The 25,290-nt window shown below is 41.8% G+C and overlaps 3 protein-coding genes across 3 annotated transcripts in view; all 3 read right to left on the bottom strand.

The window, feature by feature from the left end:
- tmem185 (transmembrane protein 185) overlaps positions 1-3,513 on the bottom strand; it is a 12,140-nt gene extending 8,627 nt beyond the window's left edge. The window contains exons 1-3 of the mRNA XM_034150219.1: positions 3,305-3,513; positions 2,086-2,262; positions 368-575 (exon numbers count right to left, since the gene is read on the bottom strand). Coding sequence (XP_034006110.1) covers positions 368-575; positions 2,086-2,262; positions 3,305-3,342 — 423 coding nt within the window. The 5' untranslated portion in view covers positions 3,343-3,513. The remainder of the gene's footprint in view (positions 1-367; positions 576-2,085; positions 2,263-3,304) is intronic.
- Positions 3,514-8,761: 5,248 nt separating this feature from the next.
- LOC117498163 (myelin-oligodendrocyte glycoprotein-like) lies at positions 8,762-15,129 on the bottom strand. Its single transcript, XM_034150263.1, has 4 exons — positions 14,930-15,129; positions 11,487-11,864; positions 10,412-10,495; positions 8,762-9,929 (listed from the first exon to the last, which is right to left on the bottom strand). The coding sequence occupies exons 1-4, from the start codon at positions 15,021-15,023 to the stop codon at positions 9,799-9,801; spliced, it is 687 nt and encodes a 228-aa protein (XP_034006154.1). The 5' UTR covers positions 15,024-15,129; the 3' UTR covers positions 8,762-9,798.
- Positions 15,130-18,392: 3,263 nt separating this feature from the next.
- Positions 18,393-25,288, bottom strand: LOC117498130 (endonuclease domain-containing 1 protein-like). The gene is made up of 5 exons (XM_034150214.1): positions 25,186-25,288; positions 20,829-21,170; positions 20,038-20,688; positions 18,953-19,190; positions 18,393-18,409 (listed from the first exon to the last, which is right to left on the bottom strand). Exons 2-5 carry the CDS (start codon positions 21,159-21,161, stop codon positions 18,393-18,395), a joined length of 1,239 nt encoding a protein of 412 aa, XP_034006105.1. The 5' UTR covers positions 21,162-21,170; positions 25,186-25,288.
- Between the last annotated feature and the right edge of the window lie 2 nt (positions 25,289-25,290).

Here is a 25,290-nt window from a genome sequence, read left to right as displayed (position 1 = left end):
GAACACACTTAAACATATCTAATCAAAACATATTTATGTATAACTCCAGTTGTTGATATATCTTTATCTGCACAATAATAGACAGGTGGTGTTCAAATCCACAGAGAACTCAATATTCCAATTAGTTGCATATAGACTATTCTGCACAATGTCTACTATATTCTATTGTATTTGTATTTACTTGCACTATTATCAGTTTTATTGTGTTGCACTGTTGGAGGAGCCTGTGACCTCAGATGTTCATTGTCATACCTACACTGTAGCTATGTACACATGACAATAAAAGCCTTGAATCCTTGAATCTTGAAATGCAGCTCCAGTTACATGTACAATAAAATCTCGCTTTTATTCATTTTGTCCTCGTCACCTCGAGGGAGCGGTCGTGTCTGAAGCCCCAAACGCAGGCTGCCACGGAGACGGGCGAAACGAAGAAGAGCGGCATGAAGACGAGGAGCCAGAAGTAGTTTCCTCTGGCCACGCGGTCGCACACCAACACCTCGAACATCAGCAGCAGGACGTGCAGACCCACCGCGATCAGCATGGCTTTGAACTCCACACATGTCTCCCCTTCAGCCCTGAGAGAGGAGAAATAACAAGAGTCAAATTAAACAAAGATATGGAAGACATTTGGGGCTTTTTGGTGGTGTGAGAAGCGTCAAAATCGCCACTGTAAGGCCGAAAATAACTAGTTTACACATATTATAACTAAATGAGACAATGTTGTTTTTAAACTATTCTGTATCTCTTTTATGCATGGTTTTAAGTCTTCTTATTAAGTGTTAATGATGATGTAAAGCACTTTGAATTGCCGCTGTGTCTGAAAATGTGCTATATAAATAAACGTACCTTACCTTAAAAGTACTTCATACTGACACTAATGATTCCTAAAATGAAATGTAATGCTGCATACTTTCATGATTTAGAAAGCTAACCAAACAGACACTTCCCATACAATAAAGCTTAATATATAAAGAAGATATTATAAGTATATAATCAACGTCACAAGACAAGACTTATTATGTGAGATTACAGATACTGTCTTTTTGATATGTTGATTTACAGTTAGGGGACATTTGATGTGTTTGATTGCTAAAACAAGAAATGAACACCAGTAAGTTGACAACTTTTTTGGCTGAATCCACAATATTGTCTGTACTGTAAATACAGATTCATATCATACATCCAGCTGTGTATTATGTATATATTCCTGACTATTAGCATTACTAGCACTAGCATGACACCTGCTATATATAGGTATTATATTAATACAAGCAGAGCCTACTGTAACAGCTGCAAATCGTACTATTGTCTCCAAAATCTAACATACAGTAAAATAGGAAATTCTTATAGAAATTGTAAGAATTCCTTATGAATGGGATTTAGTGTTAAAGTCTTGTTTTTTCTGCACATATTTTATTACTCTGAGTATGTTGTAATAGTATACTGTACATTTTTTTTTGGTATATGTATATTTCATGTAAATAAGATAAGATAAGATGGACTTTTATTAATCCCTCGTGGGGAAATTGTTCCTCTGCATTTGACCCATCCTAGTGTTAGGAGCAGTGTGCTGCCATTTTGAACGGCGCCCGGGGAGCAGTGTAGGGAACGGTGCCTTGCTCAGTGACACCTCGGTAGCACTTGGTCTTGCCGGGACTTGAACTGGTGACCTTCCAGTTGCCAAGCCAACTCCCTATCAACTTCGACACCACCGCCCCGCTCCCTGTAGAAATAACTTTCTACATGCCGTGTATGCATAATAGGTTTTTATTTTGGGTGTTTTTCCTTACAATTTGTCAACTGTTTATGTATGCACCATATACACCAAGGCAAATTTGCCCTATGTGTAACTTCTGATTCTCTTAACATTTAGGTAACTTTAACAACTACCTTCCTAACTACTGGTGTTGACATGGAAAATAACTAGATAGCGATTGTGCAGGAGCTGCTTGAGTAACTAAATCATTTCTTGTGATGGTTTTTTAGCAGCATGTGTAGCTTAATGGGATTGAACCACAGTTGACTCATTAATACCTCACTGCTTACAACTAATCCCCCAATGATGATGTCTGAGAGAGTGCCTACCTGTACTGGGGGTTGTGTGCCCAGACCCCGGTGCCCACAGAGGCCCCGATGATAACCAGCAGCTTCCACAGCCAGATGGGGGTGAACACGGCCCAGTAGCTCCACTGGATGACTCCATCCAGCCTCAGGGAGAGCAGCACGGAGAACAGCAGTAGACACGAGTAGATCAGGAACTTACTGCAACACAGGGCAGAAGAAAACACGCTGATAAGGACACTAATGAACAAAGTAAAAGCCTATTTGTACCCTTGAGAGGTTTGGAGTTTTCACCGCTTACAGGCATCGAAAGAACACTTTTGTAACATTAATTACGTTTTTTTTCTGGATGCAATACAACCTAAAAAGGGTGTGTGGAAAGTTTGGGTGGGTTGAACATAAATTCAGGAAGGTAGAGAAGCTTAAATAGGAAAAACTTGCTAAAATTAGAAGGATGGAATAACATAACAGACCAACTTGAAAGCTAAGATAAAGGAGACTGTTGATAGCCTGAATGCAAATAACATAAAAAGGAAAGTATTTTGCATTATGGAAATTAAAATGAGATGGAAAAGAGGTAACCTAGTAGGCTAAAATGTTTCACAACACAAACCCACTAAGCTACCACTGACCTTCCTAAAGTCTACCAAATATTGAGAAAATCTGACTTAATTCACTGAAACTATTTCTTAAACATATTAAATTGGACTGCATTGGCATCCAACAATGGTACGATTAATATTTCGTGTATTTTGTATTATTACAACTTGTGGCTAGTTTCTGAGCAACCCCTTACCAATACTTTATTTATTGTGAAGTATTTCCCTGTGTTTTTGTATTGTGTTAGTCTGGATCCGTTGCTCTTGAGGGCCTGTGAAGCTTAATGTGAAACCAGAACTGTATGTGCTACTCTATTACCTAAGAATGGATGCTAAAAATATATTTGAGTAATTAAAATAATGCAATCATGCTGCAATTCAATACGAAGTGAAGATAGCTTTGCCTAGAAAACCCCAGCTTTAGCTTAGCTAGCATGTTAGCTTGGCCTTGTTTAGCCCGATTTGGTTTTTTCGCTTTAGCTACTGTATTTACACTTACTTTATAACAAACAGAGCTATCTGTTCATATAGCATACATATGTTTATACAGTTTAACACGTATAAAACACACATCTTCGCCATGTTTTCAGCCAAGCAATGCTAGCTAACGTTAGCTCCACAGTTAGCTAAAGTGCTAAAGTTACCTGGGATTGAAGTCCTGAAAGAGTCCTCTTAAATTCATGGTGTAAAAAAGTCTGGTTGACTAGCAAACATTAGTTCCCCGTGTTGTTGTTGATAATTCACCGACTCATCTGTGTGCTAAACATGTTAATTTAGGCGGTAGTTGGGCTTTTCTGTTCAGTTTCATTACAGCTCTTTTGCTAGCCCGTGTTTTGTTTTTTTACCCCATCGGAAATCACGTGACCGCGTACGGAGATAGCCGAGCTGTGTCCGAGTCTCGGAGAGTTGACTAATTAACCTTCATTTTATTTTTATTTATTTATTCAAGAACATATATGAACATCTTATAAGTTGAAGTCAGGGGTAGACATTCATTGATTTAAAAAACATACATAAAATAGTGACCACTGACGGGATTTCAAGAACTCATCAGACCAAAAAGAAGAATAAATGACAAATGGTTCATCCATGTCAATTACAGTAATTACAAGAATAGTGTAAATAGTGTAGTGTCTTCTTACAGGAAACATTGCATGTCAAATGTTGAATAAAACCTCCCTAACTTCTTTGTTATGGAGAAAACAATCCTTTCTAATTAATTTGTTCATTAAGTGAAGCCTAGAAGAATCACACAACCACAACATACACAACTAGTTTTGCCTTTTTATTCATAATATGTGTAATAGTGCTCCTTTAATTAATTCATTCTTGGTAAACAAATATTCAAAATTAGGTTTCAAGTCAGCCCAACTTGACGTCAGAACAAGTGAATATCCAGTAAGTGTGGGTATGTTTTTAAAACTTATAAACTTCAGACTGTTCATTTGAAGCAATTAACATAACACTTACGTGCCATTGGAAATCCATGTGTGGGGAAAATACGTTGACTGGTTTATAAAGAAAATGGGTATTTTTTAGAAAGCTTGGTTTCAGTGAACTTTAAATAATTCGCCCACACACAGACAGCAGAGCTGAGGGTTTTTGCATTTGCGCTTCAGGGGCCTCATTTATAAAGGGATATACGCTCAAAAAATGGCGTACGCCCGTTTCTACGCAATATTTGCGATTTATAAAATACTAACTTGACGGGAAAATGTGCGGTCCTCCACGCAAACTCTAACGCATGCGTACGCACTAAGCACACAAACGGGAGAGACGAGAAACTGCGACACCGTTGGCAGAAGGAAGAATGGAGAGAAATATGTGGAAATAATACCATAAATAAAATGTTGCCTCTCATTTATGAAATATGAAGAATTCATTTTCAAACATTGATTAAAGCCAATCTTAAAATGATTAAACAAACGCCTGTTTGAGACTCCTCGGTGCACACAAAAACATAACTTGGAGAAATAAATAAATACGGATATGTTATTTAAAACCACCTCGAATATGTTGTGTTAATGTTATGAAATGTTTTCTCATAAATGATGCGGTAAGCAGGAGGACAGAATTACGTCTAAACTGACGCCGTTTTGCATTTCTATAGGTTGTAGATACGAGCATGGTTTTATATACTATCACGTTTAATCGTGTTTTATGCCGTTTGCCAAGACTTGATAAGTCGCTCGTAAAACACAGGAGGTATGGAAACTAAGAACACCATATGTGGTAAATTGTACAGTGTAGTGATCACTGATTCATACACTGGGGTTACATAATCCAATCATGGAACTACAGGTTGGGGGTACTGTTTCCACACGGACATACTTGGTTGGTACTTACTGCGTGCCCTCCCTTTCGCTTTCTCTTCTCTTCCTGGGCTGCGACCCGACAACATGTCCATTTCTGTCGCTCATTAAAGTACCCATTTGCACCTTCGATGCACCGCCTCCGACTCCTATCTCTCGGCACTACATTGGTGACCCCAACATAAGTCTTGCGAAGGATCCGAGACTGAACCGAACACGGCAAAAAGCGCAGCTTTTCTCGAAATGCCGGGGATTCTTGGAGACGTCCGTGGCTGCCACGTGCACACAGACTGAGGCTCGGTGCGCCCCACGGAATGGCTGAGGACGTCGCTCGCCATTCCCGCGACCTGCTAGGTATGGAGGAACCCGACTTCTACCTCTTGGAGCTGTTTCTTCGGGACATGCGGCTGCAAGTCCAGGCTGCGCTAGCTAACACGGCTAGTGTTGAGCCCCGCGCTTTGGCCGAAGAAGCTAGCCGGTTCTTCCTGGCCGCCCAGCGATTTACCCCTGAGGTGCTTGCCACTACACGCTGCAGTACCTTCCCTGGTGGGGGCACGCCGCCTGGCAGAGGCTCCGGGGCCGACGACGACGACAGCGACTAACGGCCGTCGAGAACGGCTAGCCACGACTGCTAACAGCTAGCAGCTACCAACGGCTAACGACAGCTAGCCACGACAGCTGACGGCTAGCAGCTACCAACGGCTAACGACGACAGCTAGCAACGGCTGACGACGACAGCTAACGACTAGCAGCTAGCGGCTATCGACAACCGACTGTTTTTTTTTGTGGTGCCGGAGAGGAGGTTCGATCACGTCTGGTCGGCCTCGTGTGGATCCTCTCAGAATTTCGCCCACCTGTTTTTGATCGTGGACAGGACGACCCTTTTGAGCTTTTTCTGGTGCCTGAGAGGAGGTTCGACCATGTCTGGTCGGCCTCGTGTGGACCCTCTCGCTTTTTCACCACCTCGACGGCGGCTTCGGACGTCGCCCATGCCTTCTTCGGCCCGTGGGTGGCGCGCTTCTGGACCCCGTCTCGCCTCGACTCTAACCGCGGCTCACGGTTCGCCTCGACGGCGGCTTCGGACGGCGCCCCGTCTGGCCTCTCCCCTGTCCACGGCTCCCTCCTCCCGGGGACACGGCTCCTTCCTCCCGAGGACTTCGTACCCGCCGCCGCTGTCCCTACACCTGCGGCCGGGCGGCGCTCCTCCCTGCTGGGGACCACCGGGATATTCACGCCCGTCCCCACGTCGCAGCACAGCGGCCCTGTTTTCTATGGCTGGCGGAGGTTTTCTTCATTCGCCACGACTCCTACCGCGGCCCCCTTACGACGGCCCCCCACCCCCGGTGGGGATGCCCTCGCCCTCATTAGGGCTCCTGCCCTCTCCTGTGGCCCCCTTCCGACGGCCCGTTCCATGGCCCGGCCCTCTCCGACGGCCCCGCCCTCCTCGGCCCCTGTGGTGCTTCCTCCCGGACGCGAGGATTGTGCCATGTTTGAATTCTGGGGGGGCTTGTGTAGTGATCACTGATTCATACACTGGGGTTACATAATCCAATCATGGAACTACAGGTTGGGGGTACTGTTTCCACACGGACATACTTGGTTGGTACTTACTGCGTGCCCTCCCTTTCGCTTTCTCTTCTCTTCCTGGGCTGCGACCCGACAACATGTCCATTTCTGTCGCTCATTAAAGTACCCATTTGCACCTTCGATGCACCGCCTCCGACTCCTATCTCTCGGCACTACAACAGCTAATATAACACAACACATTAGTTGTATTTCCTTATGGTGGATTATGGATAGCCTATATAGTTGCTGATCGAAAGCTGGAACACAAACCACCAAATACAAAAAAATAATTAAGATCCAGTCGTCATGATGGGCGTTACGTGAAGCCCGCAAAAAACTGCGCCGCATTTCGAGTTGACTGTGATTTATAAAGGGAAACCGGCGTAGCACGTGCGTGTGGCACGTCCTACGCCGGTACGCAGTGTTTTATAAATCGGAAATGGTCTGTGCGTATTTGCTTTGTCCTACGTAAGCAAACTTCCCACGTGAATCCTACGCAAGGCTTTATAAATGAGGCCCCAGGCCTCAATTAGACGCCTGCAGCTAGTCAGACGCCTGCAGCTAGTCCAGAACGCAGCTGCGCATCTTCTGACTGGACACAAAAAGCGTGACCACATCACCCCAATTCTGGCCTCATTACACTGGCTTCCAATTCGGTTCCGAATTGATTTTAAACTATTTTAATTTGTTTTCAAAGCCCTAAATGGGCTGGCTCTGGCTATAGCCCAACTCCTCCATCGCCACACCCCTGCCAGAGCTTTAAAGCCGATTTTGGCTGTCTGTGGGCGTCAGGCCGACGATGAGCGTCGACACGCCCTACTCAGATTGGTGTGTCCCGCACCGGTGTGTCTTTTCAGCCGTGCCGACGCCTTTTCGGCCGAAAACCTACCGATTCTACATTCGGTAGGCAATCGGCCAAAGGCTGTCGGCAAAAGAAATCACTCTGATTGGCTGTTCAGCTAGCGAATCAGTTCATGAGAAGTGAAACGGAAGTGAGGGACCCAAACAAACTATTGAAGGCAAATCTGAGATTTCATTTAACTCCAGCTCTCGACACAGGTTCGGGAAAGCCCCATGAGCTTCTCGTTGCAGAGTGAAAATGGAACGCACACGCTATTTGTTGTTTGTTTATATCACGCAGTCTGTTCTTCTTCTCTCGGTGTATCACGCAGTCTGTCTTCCGGTTGTTGCCTCTTTTGAATGACGAATACACACTACCGCCGCCTGCTGGTAAGGAGAGTTATTGCCACTCACGCATGCGCAGTTCGTACTTGCTTCTTGGCCGTCGGCTGAAGTCTTTGCGGTGTGTTCCAGTGCGACTGTTGGCCAAGACGCAGAGACGTGAGGCGACACAACAGTCGGGTCCGTCTGTGTCAGTTCTTTGGTGTCAGCTTGGTGTGTCTGGGTGGCTGATCAACTGTTGCTGATAGTGCCCAATACCAGGCTATAAACATGAGGGTACCGACCGAGCCTTCTCAGCTGCCAGCCCAGCCCCCGTTGACAATTCACGTGGGCTGGGCTGGATGAGATTCCCGGGCTGATTTTTTGTCCCAGTCCTGATTTGATTTGTTATTGAGAAAACAATCCTTTCTAATTAATATGTTCATTAAGTGAAGCCCAGAAGAATCAGACAACCACATCATACACAACTAGTTTTGCCTTTTTATTCATAATATGTATAATATGCTGCTTTAATGATTTCATTCTTGGTAAAAAAAATAAAAAATTAGGTTTTGAGTCAGCCCAACTTGACGTCAGAACAAGTGTGGGTAGGCTATGTTTTTTTGCCAATGGAAATACGTGTGTGGGGAAAACACTAGTCTGCAGGTGCTTTATAGAATAAGATGAACTGGTTTATCAAGAAAAATGGGTCGTGTAGGAAAAGCATAAAGCTCTGTTTCCGTCAACTCTACATAACACACACTCACACAGACGGTGCTTAATCTGCTATTGTTATAAGAAAATGACTCAGTCTGCATCATGGATCATCACATGCTAACATCCCTATGGAAACATGAAGACTAAAATACTGCAAGTAAAACGAGTAGGCATGTGGAGTTATTTCCATGACTGATGAACAGCTCAACAGTTCTCTTTTTAGGCAGCAGACAAGCTGATGATTAGGTGATCTAGTATGAATTAAGGATGAAGGTTACAGCAACAAACAGCTGGTGTTTATGTATGAATCTTCTACCAAGAGCTCACAGATGACAAAAGCCATGGAGTAAATGACTGTTTTATAATAAACACATACATAAATACGATAAGGAGGGTTAGATCTACTGTCAGCTTAAAAGACCTTTCCCTTGTTGAGTAAACACTGAACTCCCGCACAGATATTACCAACAGCACACATGATGCAAACACACTGTTTTTATTTGGCAACTATTATGTGGTCACAAAGGTTATACTTCAAAATGTCGTAACAAATGAACTCATTTTGAAACAATCTCAAGTAACATTGGATAAAGTCTTGGATAATGATTGAAAACACTAACGGAATAACTTAAATACATCCAAAAATAACTTAAAAGATGAACAATACCTCGTTAAACAGCGTGAACAGGTAACGTTTAACGCTATGCTGATTATTTTTACACACAGAGCAAAACACTGCACACAGAAAGAACCTTTACAAAATTATGTAAAGTGGAAAAAATAAACAGGTCCAGCCTCTTTGGAACATTTTAGAATACAAATCAGTCATTGTTAGAACATTTATAACAACACAATAAATAAATTATAAGCTGCCCCACCCTCATGCTACACACACATTGAACATGTATTCAATACTTAAATAACAACTGAAAAAAATCAAGGGAAATTAAAGGAGTCATGAACAAGTACTTACTGAAGTATTTAGGCACTTTAAGAGAGCATCAAACACCAAGAGCAGAGTTCAAATGGACCTTTCTGTGTATGTCCTGCTGAAGGCGCATGATAAAGCTTCTTGGAAATACCAAGATTGCTTGAAATGATCACCTTTATCATGTTGTATAAAAACTTTCCACATCAGGGTCAAATTGAATTCAACTTAGTGCTATCCTTCTGCAGTAGTGGGAGAGGTTCATTTCCGTAGTGCGTATTATAATTTCTGTGAAGCAAAATCTACCAATGTACACTAGACATGAGCTTCAGGGCAAATGAATAATAAATAAGTATTCAACTGTCTCCTTTTCACATACAGGAAGAAAGTATATGTTTTCTAGCAGAGAATACTTATCAATGAAATGATAACTGATTTATATTCAAGTATTAAATTAGATCATGTTCGGTACTTCTGGTTTTCGAAAATGTTTGCGACCCAAATAAACTGAAAATCCTATAAACAGGATCCCCAAAAGGCAGCTGAAAACTATGACTGGGATCGCATTGCTGCGACTGGACACACCTGACAAGAAGAAGAACAAACAAAGAAATATGATTAGAGCTGATCTAATTGAAATACAGAGAGAGAGACTCACAGCGGAAAAGAGACTAAGAGGTTGGCTATTTAAGACTTGTGATGGATCCTGTTTTTGGAGCGTTGACTTCAGAGAAAGGAAGCTGGTGAACGATCTGATGTCTGTAAACTTAAGGTTTATTTAAAGTCTGGCTAAAGAAAACCAGGAAGTCACATTGTATGCCACCACGTATTCTTCCATACTCCTATATTTGCAAATTAAGCAAATCGGCCTCTATTCAAAACATGGTCAAACACAGAGGCGCTGCACAACTAAAGTTCAACATGGACGTCCCATCTGTTACTATCTGCCCTATTCCTAATGTAAAAAGGACATTCTAATATCAAAATATGCATGAATTCTTAGGTTTGATTGTAAAAAAATCAGGTTTCTATGAACAGATTAGCTCCAAAAAACAACTTTCTGTCACCTTTATCGGCCGTTTCTTCCTTAGGATCAGGAGTTTGGAGATTTCTGGGTTGCAGTGGTGTCTCTGTTGTCGGGGAGTTTTGCTCTGGAAAAAAAGATATGTAATTACTTATAACACAGTATTTAAAGGAGACTATAGAGTAGTGCAGGAATAAGTCTTAAAAACCTGTAAAATGAGTTAGCAAGTCAGCACTTTCGGGTCTCTTGTGACATTAAGCCATGTGACCGTGCTGTAGTTCCTTTATAGCCCAACATTAGCCGCCTTCACTTTAGCGGTGGTGACGTGAAGTTATGTGACCGTGCTGTAGTTCCTTTATAGCCCAACATTAGCCGCCTTCACTTTAGCGGTGGTGAAGTGAAGTCATGTGATCGTGCTGTAGTTCCTTTATAACCCAACATTAGCCGCCTTTTAGTTTAGCGGTGGTGATGTGAAGTCATGTGACCGTGCTGTAGTTCCTTTATAGCCCAACATTAGCCGCCTTTAGCTTAGCGGTGGTGACGTGAAGTCATGTGACTGTGCTGTAGTTCCTTTATAGCCCAACATTAGCTGCCTTTAGCTTAGCGGTGGTGACGTGAAGTCATGTGACCGTCCTGTAGTTCCTTTATAGCCCAACATTAGCCTCCTTTAGCTTAGCGGTGGTGAAGTGAAGTCATGTGATCGTGCTGTAGTTCCTTTATAGCCCAACATTAGCCACCTTTAGCTTAGCGGTGGTCACGTGAAGTCATGTGACCGTGCTGTAGTTCCTTTATAGCCTAACGATAGCATTTTCCTTCTGAAGATTGCATTTACGCTATCGTAAATGTATCATAAATGTGTGTGTTGCCATAGATCTTATTTTTTGCAATATTCCAAAATCCAATGGAAAAAACCAATTGGCTTTTTGTCAAGGGAGCCCTCACTATGCCAACTTAAACAATACGGCATCACTGCACCAATCTATAGTTGTTTCATATGGGGCAACGTAAACCATTGACATGAAGATACTTGAGTTAGTGATCTTGTTTTATATTATATTGTGACACTTTCTACATGTGCAAAATGTTGATAAAATAAAACATGTTAACGTTTAACTCACCAACAACGAGAATAACGATTGCAAACTTTTTTTGACCCTCTAATTTCGGGATGAAACATCTGAATTTCCCCTCGTCTTCAAGCGTCACGTTGGTGATATTGAGGGATATGTCTCCTTTCCCCAGGCCCGCTGTGGACAGCAGCGTGCGCCCCACGTACGACGAGATCTTAATATCTGTGACTTCCCTTCTGTCGCGATAAAGATGAACGTAATCCACTCTGCTCAGGCGGTCTTTGGGGTCCGGCTTCAGGTCGGGCCTCGACCACTCAACGGTCAGTCCTGACACATCTATCGGAGGCTCCACGTGGCACGCGAGGATGATGTCATCACCTGGAGCAGCTCTGATTGGCTGAAGGGAACCGATCACCTGAGGCTGACCTGAGAAATGGAGGATAAAGTTAAAAAACCTATGGGAAAGATGAGGAGGAAGAGGAGGAGGAGGAGGAAGAGGAAGAGGAAGCGGAGGAAAAGTAGGAGGAGGGATGAGGAGGAGTAGGAGGCGATGGATGAGGGTAGTCTTCAGTAGTCGTCGTAGGAGGATTGCTCTAGGAGGGGAGGTGGGTGGCATGGAATTTTTTTCGGCTTATTGAAAGCTAAATACTTGCAGGATTTTAGCTGTTTTCAGTTTGTATCTTTAAGGTTAGATTACATGAATACATGTTTTGTAGCTTTATTCAAAGCGACCTACAAACACTTCTAAACCGCTGACATGCATTTGGGTCGAAATGTAAGGTTTATTTTTAGTATTTGGCCCAAGAGCACTTTCACTGTCACTTGCAGGGGTTGGGTATTGACCCACTGACCCTCTGATTGGTAGAACGTGCATTTAAGTCGCTTTGGATAAAATCCTCAGCTCACTGAAATGCAAAGTAATGATTAAAGTATCCTCAGTGGAGTTCTTCTGTTTCATTTGGATTCCAACCAGTTTTCCACAGGATAATTACATTATAACAGTTTGATGGGAAAATTCTGAATGTGCTATTTCAAGGACAACAGAAGAGTGTGTGATAACAAAGGTCCAAATATATGACAGTGTGTTTGACAGGCCCTACGAGAAGGTAAACATGCCACGCTGTCACAGGCACATCATAATTATGGGATGATATTTAATCAAATGTTTTGCCTCTAGGGAGATGACACGCGTGATCATTTGTGACGTGGGCCTCAGTTATCTTTAACAAAGTATAGAGTAGTGCTATGAACCAGTATTCCTCCATCTTGTAACTGCAAAACGTTTTATCTTGTATACAAGTGAGCGGAGGACACTGTCCTATTGCTGTATGTGATGACTACTTCCATTCTTGCAAACAATAAATACATTAATCCTGATTATTGAAACTCAAGCCGGTCTAAACAGCGGGCTTCACAGGATCCCATTGTTTTCCCCCATCTCCAAATATTTCATAATTCTATTAGTGTGTGTGTGTGTGTGTGTGTGTGTGTGTGTGTGTGTGTGTGTGTGTGTGTGTGTGTGTGTGTGTGTGTGTGTGTGTGTGTGTGTGTGTGTGTGTGTGTGTGTGTGTGTGTGTGTGGTGTGTGGTTCCCTCATGACAGTCACATTTTGTTTACAAAACACCAATGTTAGATGCACCAACTGTCATGGGAGACTAACTTCCTCTTTGGATATACATCACAATGCTTGTGTGTGTGTGTGTGTGTGTGTGTGTGTGTGTGTGTGTGTGTGTGTGTGTGTGTGTGTGTGTGTGTGTGTGTGTGTGTGTGTGTGTGTGTGTGTGTGGTTCCCTCATGACAGTCACATTTTGTTTACAAAACACCAATGTTAGATGCACCAACTGTCATGGGAGACTAACTTCCTCTTTGGATATACATCACAATGCTTGTGTGTGTGTGTGTGTGTGTGTGTGTGTGTGTGTGTGTGTGTGTGTGGTGTGTGTGTGTGTGTGTGTGTGTGTGTGTGTGTGTGTGTGTGTGTGTGTGTGTGTGTGTGTGTGTGTGTGTGTGTGTGTGTGTGTGTTACAGAGACTCTGGGGGTGAGTCTGTCCCCCTGCAGTGTCCCCGGCTATCTCCCCTCTCGTGTGTGTGTTGGCATGAGGCACGAGATGTTCCATCATGAAAGTCACATTTTGTTTACAAAACACCCATCACATGCACCAACTCCATGTGATGTTTATAGTGTAAACTCAGTTTTAAAGGTCCCATCTTATGGTCTGATCATATAATTCCATTGTTGAAGTGACTAGCTACTAGAATAGATTTACATTCTTCAATGTTCCAAAATCAGATTGTTTTTTTCATACAGCATCTCTGTATCATCCGGCAGTGGCTCAGTCAGTAGGGGCTTGGACTGTGAGCGGTAGGGTCGCCGGTTCAAGTCCCCGAACAGACCTAAATATGGAGTGTGGACTGGCACTTGGAGAGGTCCCAGTTCACCTCCAGGGCCCTGCTGTGGTGCCCTTGAGCAAGGCACCAGACAACCCTGCCCACTGCTCCTAGTACTAGGTTGGGTTGAATGCACACTGTGTGCTCTGAATGTGTGACCATTAAAGACCATCTATCTCTCTATCTCTCTATCTGTATAGTATGTGTATTCACTCTCTGTCCTACATGCCTTGTTGGAGCTCCTGCCCCCAGCCCACCTGTCTAACAGAGAAAAAACAATAACACTATTCAAGTGGAAATGAATGTCATCGAGTCTAAATGGAAACAGAAAAGTCCCCTGTGTAGCCAAGTATAAAAATAACAATGTTATCAAAACAACCTTTTAAGAAGAGTGCGTCATATAGTTATATATAACATTACATGTAAAACCTATATCCTGTGAGATTGAGAGAGATAAATACACCTCCTGAATGTATGTTTAAAGCACATTACTGTAAACTTTATACATTCAGAGGTAAATGGTGTACTTTTACTCCACTACATTTGACAGATGTGGATGAATGATGTGAAATCTAATCAAGTGTTAAATCAGACTTTAGTTCCACCACCTGGAGTAAATCCACAAGCTACCCTGCAGTATACAAAGTCATTACAACTAGCTGCACCTTTACCAGCTTTGAGAACACTTTAATGATCAATCATTATAAAACATATCATATATATTATTCTGTAATGGTACAATCTGCACAATGACTACTTTTACTGTCGCTACTTTAACTATATTTTGATGATAATACTTTTCTACTTTTACTTGAGGAACAAGATCTGAGTACTTCTACTTTTACTCAAGTACAAGATCTGAGAGTACTTTTTCTACCTCTGCATACTTAAATAGCCTACTGTTACTTGAGTACCATTCTCGATGCAGTACTTTGACCTGAAATTGAGTATTTTTACAGGGTTAGGGTTAGTGCTTTTTCCACCATCGTTTGTATGTAGCACTGAACAAGATAACATAGCTTACTACAATTTAATGTATCTTGATTCTTTAAAGATGAATATCGCTTGCTTTCATCACTACAGGAACACATTGTTGATCTTACCGGCAGCAAGGGATGAAAAAAGCCAAATGACGAAGATGAAGCGTAATTTTACAGGCGAGGGTGAAACACTGTAAAATAGCCCATAACAGTCCATAATAATGTGTGTAATAATCCTGCAGACAGACCGAAAAAACCCCACAGCCCTTACTGCATGGATGTATAATGCTTTACTGGCAGAGCTTTTTAAACAAAGACCAGGACAAAGACCTCCCTCATTGAAAAAAATGAGGGAGTTTCCCATCTACGCCATGGCAACGCCGCAATTCTGTTAGAACGGTTAAAACTAGGGATCGGCGATACCACAACATCTGGATTCGATCCGATACCAAGTATTTCAGGGCCAGTATCGCCGATACCGATACCGATACTTTCTTAAATGAAAAGCTTCTTATGTACTTTCATATAGGGGAGAGCTGCATGACATGATTTTTGAGCTGAATGCATCATAAATAGACTAAATCGGAATTAATGTTCATGATTAAAGACAGGACAGTTTTTATAGACAAATAAACATTTTACTTTTGCAAATTTAAAGTGCAAACATGAAAAATAACAATACAAAGTGGCCACAGTAGCGAACTGCCTTCTTGCACACATCACAGTTCGCTAAGTTTTCATTGACAGTTGTGAAATAGCTCCACACAACGCTCCTCTTTCTCTCAGCCATCATGCGCGTGTGTTTGTCGCACTCGCGAGTCGCTGGCTGCTGCTATCCTGCCCTGCTGGCTGCTGTCAGTCAGTTTGATAATCGGCGTTCAGGCAGGGAGCGCGCTGCGCGTGCGCGAGCCTCGAGGAGAGGAGGACAGCAGTGGAGAGAGAAGAAAAGAGCGCATATAATTGTGTTCGTCTGCACATAGTTTTTGATGAAATTGACGAGTAGAGGAGAGGGGGGAAAATGTATAAAAGTATCGATCCTATTGGCTCTAGTATCAATATTTTGAAACGTAACGTAATATCGGAAGTATCGATATTTTGGGATCGATCCGCCCACCCCTAGTTAAAACCGGTTTTATAATTTCTCCAACACATTTAGCCGATGTCCGGCATTTGATTGACAGTCGCCCGTCTTAAACAAGGTTTTTATACAAAGGTGTGTAGAAAACGAGAGGGCTATCATCACCATTAGCTGTGTCAGATGTCAATCAATCCACAGACAAATCACTTATGGGTGTAGCCGGTGGAGGGCGATTCCCAGAGAGTTATTGTCAGATTTGCCAGATTTCTTTTTTTAAATTGCGCACGGAGGTGAATATGTTTGAAGCGACGCACCCCCGAAACTCTCAATAAACGCCTGGCTCTTAAAGAAAATATCGATCTATGGATATATTCCTCCTGAAACCAAAAGAGATTAGGTAACAGCAGCTGATGTAATACCACACAGGGCAGCAGACAGTGGCAGTAAACTAGCTCCGGTCATTTATTTCTGGTCATAATAATTTGTCATGTTAATTCCATTCAAAACAAATTAATTCCTTCACTTGCAGTGCAAACATTAAACCAAAGTAAAGCGTTGTTATTCATATTTATAAGCTAGTAGTTTAATAGAAATGTTCTCCTTAAGGGTTAGATAGACATACATCTAATCTAGCTCAAAGCAGTAACATGTCCCGCAAAAAACCTTTTTGTCCCACATGTTGCTTGTTGGCACCCTAGCGCTATCAGACAGGAGTTTACCAACACACACACACACACACACACACACACACACACACACACACACACACACACACACACACACACACACACACACACACACACACACACACACACACTCGTTCTAAAATATCTTTGAAGGAATCAACTGCAGAGCGTCAATGTGTTTGCATTAGTGTCACTTGTCCTATTAAATACGCAAGGAGCCCAATTAATATGGTCAGGTAGGCACATTTAATTTTAATTTTGTTTAATATCAGAGGGGTAAGAAGTACTCAGACTTGTACTTGAGTAAAAGTAGAAGTACAAGAGTATTAGCATCAAAATATACTTAAAGTACCAACATGGAGATGACAACAACAACACTGTGCACTATCTTCACCGAGTGTATGTGCATTTATTATTCAGACTTTACAAGACTAATGTCTGTGTGAATTTTTGTTAATGAGTACCGTTAACTTCAGCATTTTATTTTTCCTTTTGTCAGGTCTTGTCTTTTAACTGCAAACCATACCTGCTATGGATACAAATATAAACCTGAATCTGAAATCACTTTTAAAAACTTCTCATCATTTATTTTCTGTGATTTTTTGTTAGTTTTATTTTCTGTTAGTTTTAAATGTGTCCTGTTTGTGTGTGAAAGAGAAAAGGTGCTTTATAAGTAACGCTTTTTTATTATATTATTGTGACAGTTTTATTGAATCTACATTGTGTTCCTATTTTATGAGCAGTATAGCCAATAAATAAATAAAACACTATCTGTGATGCTAGGATTTATGTTTTTACAGCACTTCCGAAAACTTTAACTTACAATATATAACTCAGATAGACAAGCCCTGCAACAAAAGGACAGCAAAACCAACAACATCTCCTCTGTTCTTGTCAAATATATTTGCCTTTTTCAAATTAAATGGCCCCACACTATTCAGACCTGTTTTGACCCCATTAAATATGTTTTTATATCGCTTTAAAAGTGAATGTGTGGTCTATTTTTGGAGAGGACAATGGGTGACATCAATAATGGCATTAACACCTAGAAGCTTTCTAATTTCTCTAATTCCCCTCCTCGACTCCTATCCTCGACTCCTATCCTCGACTCCCCTCCTCGACTCCCATCCTCGACTCCCCTCCTCGACTCCTATCCTCGACTCCTATCCTCGTGTCTTAGTCCCGCCCACAGGAGATGCGAGCGGAGGAGTCGAGGAGGGGAACCGAGGAGAGAGGAGGGGAAGCAGCAGGCGTTTACAGAAATGAGAAACCTTCCTTGTAACACCTGCACCTCCAACCAGGAAGTATCTCAGTATCAGTTTAATGATTATACAACCTAACAGGTTCCTCTTTATTTATTTTTTGCTAATGATTTACTCCTTTTACCAAAAAGACTTCCCCTCTCTTGACTTTCTTAAAACTTTCCCTTTCATCAAAAATGTTGCTACTGGGTTGGTGCTTACAGTACCTAAATGTCCTGACTTGAACATCACCAAATCAATACTAACCTGAATATGAAAAATAAAAAGTCCCTGGCTCTTTCTCTGTCATGTGAGACGAATGAATAGTTGTTTTGATTGAACTCTGACACCAAGGAAATACTGTGGAGGAACAAAGCCCATTTATTTCCATGTGCCTCACCAGGAAGCTTTTTGTATGTTGGAACTTTTTGAAAACAAATGTCAATATTCCCTAAAGTGTGCCAAGTTTCCTCTTTCACTAATACTTAGACAGGATGGGAGTGGCCTCGGTGGTATCAACACACCTTTATATAAAATATAAACCAAATGGTAACCTCTTCACATAAAAGATAACTGACGGATCAACTGCATCCAAACACTGTTAGTGGGAATATTGACAGGAATGGATGTTTGGCATCTTGACTTCTATATTTTTTTTTAATAAAATGCTCAACTAAGATGCTTGTAAAGATGTGAAAAGCTGAGGTTATTTCTAAAGACTGGTGGTATGTTTTTTTCACCTTTATTCTGATCATGTAATAAATTCACTGGCTCTCTTAAACTTTCCATGTGCAGGTTTCGCCCCGTGTTTTTCTTTAATAATGAAATTTGCACTTCTTTGGATGCAAGGCAAGTTTATTTTGCATAGTTGTGTTCCAACAAATTCAAAATGCGAACGGAAAGCATGCAACATACATTCAAAATCACATTGAGGAGTAAAATAAAGGTAATTAAATCCTCTAATTACGTCAAGTCCACTAACTGAAGGACTTTTCATTTGAAGGAAAGCACAGCGGCTCAGCATATAGTGCCACCACAAGTTTGAGGAGGGTATTGTCAACACCTGCTAGTTCTCACTCTGGTATTGGGATAGCACCTGGTAGTATGCAAGGACATTCTGGTAATAGTGAGAAATATATACTTGTGTCAGAGTCGGACACAGGATGGAGGAATTTGAAAGAGGAAGAGGAGGATTGATCATCGTCGGAGGCCTTGAGGTTTGAGCAGGGGCTGAAGGGGAAGGCGGACGATGAGTGGAGATGATGCGATAAGCCATTGAAGTCGGAGTACTTGTGGAGTTTGACTGAGAAACACTGGATGTTGGAAGAGATGCATTGGTGGCTTGAACGGTACCTGTGCTCGTTTGATTTGGAGAAAAGCTGAATGTGGGATTTGAAAGAGTAACGTTGTCGCTGGAAGGAACAACAGTCGAACTGCTCTGAGGCGTTGGAGAAGTTAATGGCTCAGTAGATAGATAGATAGATAGATAGATAGATAGATAGTTGGATAGATAAGTACTGTATTGATCCCAATTTGGGAACTTTTTGCAAGGGTAGTAGCAGCTTATGCTACAGTTGATGGTTGGGTAGTTGATTGTTTGGTAGAAGATTGTTGGGTAGATGATTGTTGGGTTGAGGTTAAGGCATGAACGGTGGTCATGGTAGTAGCGATAGTAGTGGTTGGAACAAATGTAATGTCTCCGCCCCCTCCTCCTCCACCTCCTCCTCCTCCTCCTTGTGTTGTTGTAGTGGTAGTTGTTGTTGTTGTAGTTTTGGTGGTTGTTGTACGGACTTTGGTCAACAGATGTTGTGGTAGGAGGGAGAGTGGCTGTAGGAGGAGTTTGTGTCGTTGTAGGTATAGTGGTGCTCAAGATGGTAACAGCAGTAGTTGAGTAGGGACTGGTTGTCAAAGCAGTGGAGCTAGTTGTTGTGGTTGTAGGGGCAGATGTTGTACTGAGAGGCGTAGATGTGGTAGAATATGGTCTAGATGTAGTGGTGATAGGCATAGATGTGGTAGAAAGAGGGGCAGATGTTGTACTGTAAAGGTCAGATGTGGTAGTGAATCGGGCAGATGTAGTAGAAAGTGGAACAGATGAAGAACTCAGTGGGCCAGATGTAGTAGTTAGATCAGCAAATGTTGTGCTGTAAGGATCAGAGGTGCTAGAAAGTAGGCCAGATGTGGTATTAAGAGGTCCAGATGAGGTATTAAGAGGTCCAGATGTGGTACTAGGGGCCGTAGATTTGGAGCGGCAGAAGTAGTCAGAATGGGTGGTGGGCATTGGCATTGTTTTTTTCCAGCATTTAGTTTTGGGTAAAACTCAGTGACAGTTGTGTGGAGAGGACATTGTGTTCCAGGAAACACTTCAAATGCTGAGCTCGCTGTGCTCAGTTCACTATGGAGCTCTGCCAAGGTCTTGGTCTGCAGATATTCTCTACCATCGATGTTTGGGCCCCAGTGGGCACTTGCTAGCCACCTGTTTTCACTGTGACTGTAGCAGCAGAACGCAGACCAGAGCATGGACGGGACATTAACCTTGTTTGAAATGATGTTGTTGCCTGGCTGGGCTCCAATGACCAAAAAGCCTTCTTTGATATTGTTGTTATTGATGCAATATTCATCCAGAACACATTTGATGCAGATCTCCATTTTGTTCCAGCTTCCCTTGTTGAAAAAACCATTCTGTGGAACAATGTTGGTGAGGGTGAAGGTAGAATTCTTATCATCTACTGTAGAGGCGTAAGAGCATGGAAATAAATGCCCTCTGTCGAACCCTCGCTTGGTGTAGTGGTTGATGTAGTCAGAATCCACAGCCTGCTTATTGTAGGTACTTCCATTGACATCCATCATCATGTTCTCATCGTCACGAATGTCCTCAAGCTGTAACCATTAAAAGGCAAAGTTACTGAGGGCAGGGTGGTTGAGTTGAGGATTGGTTCCTCAAAGCAGTGTTTAAGTTTCTTGGCCCAACAATGTTATAGTATAGTTGTGAATTATTAGATAGTACAACAAAAGCATACCTGGGGTTCTATTTTCCAATCTTTCTTCTCACGAGGTCTTGTGCTGTTTGTCCCGATGTACTTGGAAGCAGAAAACACTGGGATCTTGTTTTTCGTGTCGTAGAGCGTCACATAACGTTTAATGCCACGGAAAGTCTGGCAAATGGGTTTGTATCTGTTCTGGTCCTGGATGTTCCCTCCCTCTAGGATTCCTGGGACATTCGGTGGAGTTTCGTTAAGGAGAAACTCTGCGCATTCTGACATTGAATCCACCACTTTGGATCCAGTGGGAACGATGGATAGGAGGAGGAGAGCAGCGAGGGGCGGGATGCTCCACATCTTCAGTAATGCCATCGCCAAACACTAGGGTCAAAAGACAGAACAAAACGAACGATGAAACGTTACATGACTGTAGAAGTGGACTGCTGAAATTCTACATCTTAAAGAGGCCCTTTCATGCTTTTTAGGGGTTTCTCCTTCCTGTAGATTCAAGGCTTTATTGTCATGTGCACATTAGCCAACGTGTAGATATGGCAATGAAAAACTGAAGTCATAGGCTCCTCCAACAGAGGATACATGAATATATATAGGACATAGATACAAATAAAACAGATAAAACAGTGCAAGAGAATGTTTTGTGATGTGCAAGTAAATAGAAATAGAAATAGTGCAAGAAGAGTCTATATACAAGTAAATGGAATATAATATATTAGATAAATAATGTGCAAGATGCAAACAGATTAATGTTTATGGATGTTCTTATAAAGGTGTTTGTGTTTGTAAATGGTCTCTCAGTTCACAGTCTAATATTCCCAATGGTTACTGATGAAAGACGCAGTGGTTTCCACCTGTTGGGCCAATCTGTTGATTCAGGGGCACATCCTATAAGTAAGCTTTATTACTTGTGAAACAAACAATCTAGCTGTGGTCGGTAAAATAAAGCACTTTTTGAGCATTAAAACATGTCACAGTAGAAGCACAAAATAATAAAATGTACCTGAAAATGTGCATAATATGTCCTCTTAATAATCAACGATGTGCTACGTAGAAGATACAAAACAAACATTAATAATAAATGAATCAGCTCTGAAATGTGAGCTTTAAAGAAATACAGAAGTATGAGTTCAAGTGGTCAAGTTTAAGGGTAAGAGGAACAGTCAACTGGGACATTTTTATGAAAGAGAAATGAAAGTAAATGCTCAGAATTTAGATCCAGTTTTGATTCTGAGAATTGTTTTCAAGACAATTCCCAGTGGGGATAATCTAAAGCAGGAAAACAATTATATCAAGTATTGAAAATAGCATCTGGTATTCAAAACTAAGCAACTACTTCTAATTGATTACCTTAAACTTAAATACAAATGTTCTTCAAATATAAAGCAAACCTTGCCTCTCATGAATATTGGCATCTTCTATATAAAACTCAAAATGTGAAGGGAATATATTAAAATTAGGGCTGTCAAGTTAACGCGTTAATAACGCGTTAACGCAAAAAAAAATTAACGCCACTAATTATTTTAACGCGATTAACGCATGTGTATTTTTTGTCCTCGGCCGCCGTAGTTTCAGAGCGCATCGAGTGTAAAATACCATCTACAAGCTGATGCTGGCAGCCCCGCTCCTCCTGCCCGAAGTGTGGCAGACCACACTTCCACGCTCACTGGCAGGCCCGGACTGGCCATCGGGAGGACCGGGAGGGAGTGTGTATGTGTGGCGCAACTCGCGCGAGCGAGGCACACCTTACGTGTTGTTGTTGTTGTTAGCATCTGGTGCTAGCTAGCGCTAACGGATATAAGGAGCTGTTTCAATGACATTTCGCCGACAATTGCGCCGAGCACTTGACTTTATGCAGGTAGCCAGACAGTGGGACATTGTACGAAAAGTCAGCACACTCAGCACGGATAGTACGCGCTACATGATTGCAGCGTCCAGGCAGCTCCCATTCGAGCATATATGCCTTGAGCTGCACACATAGCTACAACGATCCATCACAGTGTCTCCACACACACACACACACACACACACGCACACACACACACACACACACACACACACACACACACACACACACACACACACACACACACACACACACACACACACTGTATTATTGTATGAGAGAGGTTCTAGGTTGAATTGAGGCGAATATTTGTAATGTTCAGAGGTTGTTGTGTTTAATATTCATGAGAATATTTGTCATTGTTCAAATGATAATAAACAAACATATAAAGCATAGTTGTCCACTCATATGTTGATAAGAGTATTAAAAACTTGAAAAATATCCCTCTAAGGTACATTTAGAACAGATAAAAAATGTGCAATTAATTTGCGATTAATCGCGATTAACTATGGACAATCATGCGATTAATCGCGATTAAATATTTTAATCGACTGACAGCCCTAATTAAAATACATAAATAGTATAATAAAACAAAGCATAAAAAGGGATTTCAAAATAAAGACAATTCAAAACGCCTCCTTTAGGAAAAACGTGATGTAGTTTAAAAAAAAAAGATGCATTTATAAAAACACAAATGTGCAAAAACATGAAGAAACATCTTCAGCAACTTGACGAAACGCTGCAATTATGAAACACTGCAAATAAAAAATGCTGCAAGAAGCTCAAAACACAACGGAAACCAGGAGACACTAAAAAGTGACCGGAGCGTTTGTTGACGTTCGTGGATAATAAAGTTGTCCAACTGTCACTGTTGTCCGTAAATAAACTGAAATGTTTTATTTGCTTATTTGAACAATCTGATCACATGATTCCTTCTGATATTTCTGCAGATCTGCTGTTAGCTAGCTAGCTAGCTAACCTTGTCATTTATATATTTCAAAAATACTAACCAAACACTTATGCTGCGTTCACACCGGACACGATGCGAATATTCGCTTCGCTCTAATCGCTCCTATCGCTTCGCTCTAATCGCTCTAAACGCTCGAGTTTCACCGCGGCTGCCAGCTGTGTTTACTCGCATCATTCAACCAAGCTGGCTCGGGAGCTCGGGAGCTACAACTACAACAAAATGAACATATTTTACCGTGATTTAATTGTAATACACGTTTCAAAATGATGCCGAAGTAACAACATACTGATACCGGTTAGTAAAAACCATGAATTAATGCTTTGACAAGTCTGCAGACAGACGGCAGGCGAAAAAACCTTTTAAAATGCTTGTTTTCTGAATGAAGATCGGGTCGACCAGGCTAAGCTAACGTTGTATATGCTCATTCCACACTCATAACAACGGCCTACAGACATAAATAAAGCAGCGACTGTATTCGCCATGACACAGACAGTCTGTGGTTTGTACTTGTTTAACTTTTGTCCAGTTTCTGAACAGATATGAGGAGCTGTGAGCTCTGTGTGCTAACTGCTAACAGCTAACGGCTGATGTTTTCTGGTTGAACGTCAGTGACGACAGGCTGAGATCCTCACCGCTGATTGGCTTCCGCGAGAACGCGTTACGTGAATTTAACGCTCGAGTTGAAAAAATTGAACTCTCGCGTTTGACGCGGCACCGTTCAATCGCCTCAATCGCGTGATTCGCGCCGCGTCCACCGCTTCATGCTCGCCGTCGGAGCGAATTCGCGTCTGTCCGCGTCTCTGCATTGACTTTACATGTAATCGCGCCGCCCCCAAACATCGCATTGCGTCCGGTGTGAACGCAGCATTAGAGACTAACTCTTCCAATAGTGACAGTAAGCCAACTTTATGATGGAAGTGTTTTGGGCTGTTATAGCGCGTTTGCACCAGCATACTGAGTTTCATATACACACTAAACTGACAAATAATAAACATGCATAAATAAACATGCAAAATGCTGGGATGATCTTTTTTATTGTATAGCGAGAGCCAAATATGACAGCTTAAAACCAAAATGCTGCACGACTTGCTGATTTCTAAACAAATTGCTTTGAGTGCACAGTATCAACTAAAGGGGTCTCTGAGTCTCTATAAGCAACAGACTGTTGTTAATGATGAGATATCATGTGTTCTGGCACCATCTTGTGGCAGAAACCCATTACTGCAGCTTTGACCGTTTTTATTTCCTAATCTCAAAACTGCTTTAAAAAATCCATCAGCAGCAGATTGCTTCAGTTAGTATGTTTGGTTCCACACGTCAACATGTAACAACACAGCATTTCACTTTAATTATTAAAAAAAACTATTGTTTTTTTATTTTGTTGCATTCAAATTATTTAAAAAATCTGGAGGACAACAACAATTGTTCCTATTTTATGTGACATCACATGTCTGTTGAATTGTGCTTTTACTAAATGAACCCACCACATAATAATCCAGTAACACTTTGTCTGATCCTCACATTGTAACCTGATTTAATCATAGTTAAAAAAGACGTTCATCTGTTACCTTTTTGAGTCTTCAGTCCAGTCAAATCCAAACGGAGACGAGAGACGTGTCCTGTCTTTGTGTCTGAAGTCTTCAGAGCTGCAGGAGTACAGGTGCAGGTGCTGA

This window comes from Trematomus bernacchii, unplaced genomic scaffold (genome assembly GCF_902827165.1).
Source record: "Trematomus bernacchii unplaced genomic scaffold, fTreBer1.1, whole genome shotgun sequence".
Lineage (NCBI taxonomy): Eukaryota > Metazoa > Chordata > Actinopteri > Perciformes > Nototheniidae > Trematomus > Trematomus bernacchii.
Note: the sequence above shows the minus strand (reverse complement) of the source record. Positions and strands in the feature narration are given on the sequence as shown.

Coding starts and splice junctions, on each gene's coding strand:
- LOC117498163 (XM_034150263.1), bottom strand. CDS start 15,023: ATGGACTGTTATGGGCTATTTTACAGTGTTTCACCCTCGCCTGTAAAA. Junction 11,865..14,929: donor TTTTTCATCCCTTGCTGCCG/GTAAGATCAACA, acceptor TCCATTTCTCAG/GTCAGCCTCAGGTGATCGGT. Junction 9,930..10,411: donor GGAAGAAACGGCCGATAAAG/GTGACAGAAAGT, acceptor TCTTCTTGTCAG/GTGTGTCCAGTCGCAGCAAT.
- LOC117498130 (XM_034150214.1), bottom strand. CDS start 21,161: ATGGCATTACTGAAGATGTGGAGCATCCCGCCCCTCGCTGCTCTCCTC. Junction 20,689..20,828: donor ATTGGAAAATAGAACCCCAG/GTATGCTTTTGT, acceptor TAATGGTTACAG/CTTGAGGACATTCGTGACGA. Junction 19,191..20,037: donor CTCCAAATCTACGGCCCCTA/GTACCACATCTG, acceptor TCCCACATTCAG/CTTTTCTCCAAATCAAACGA.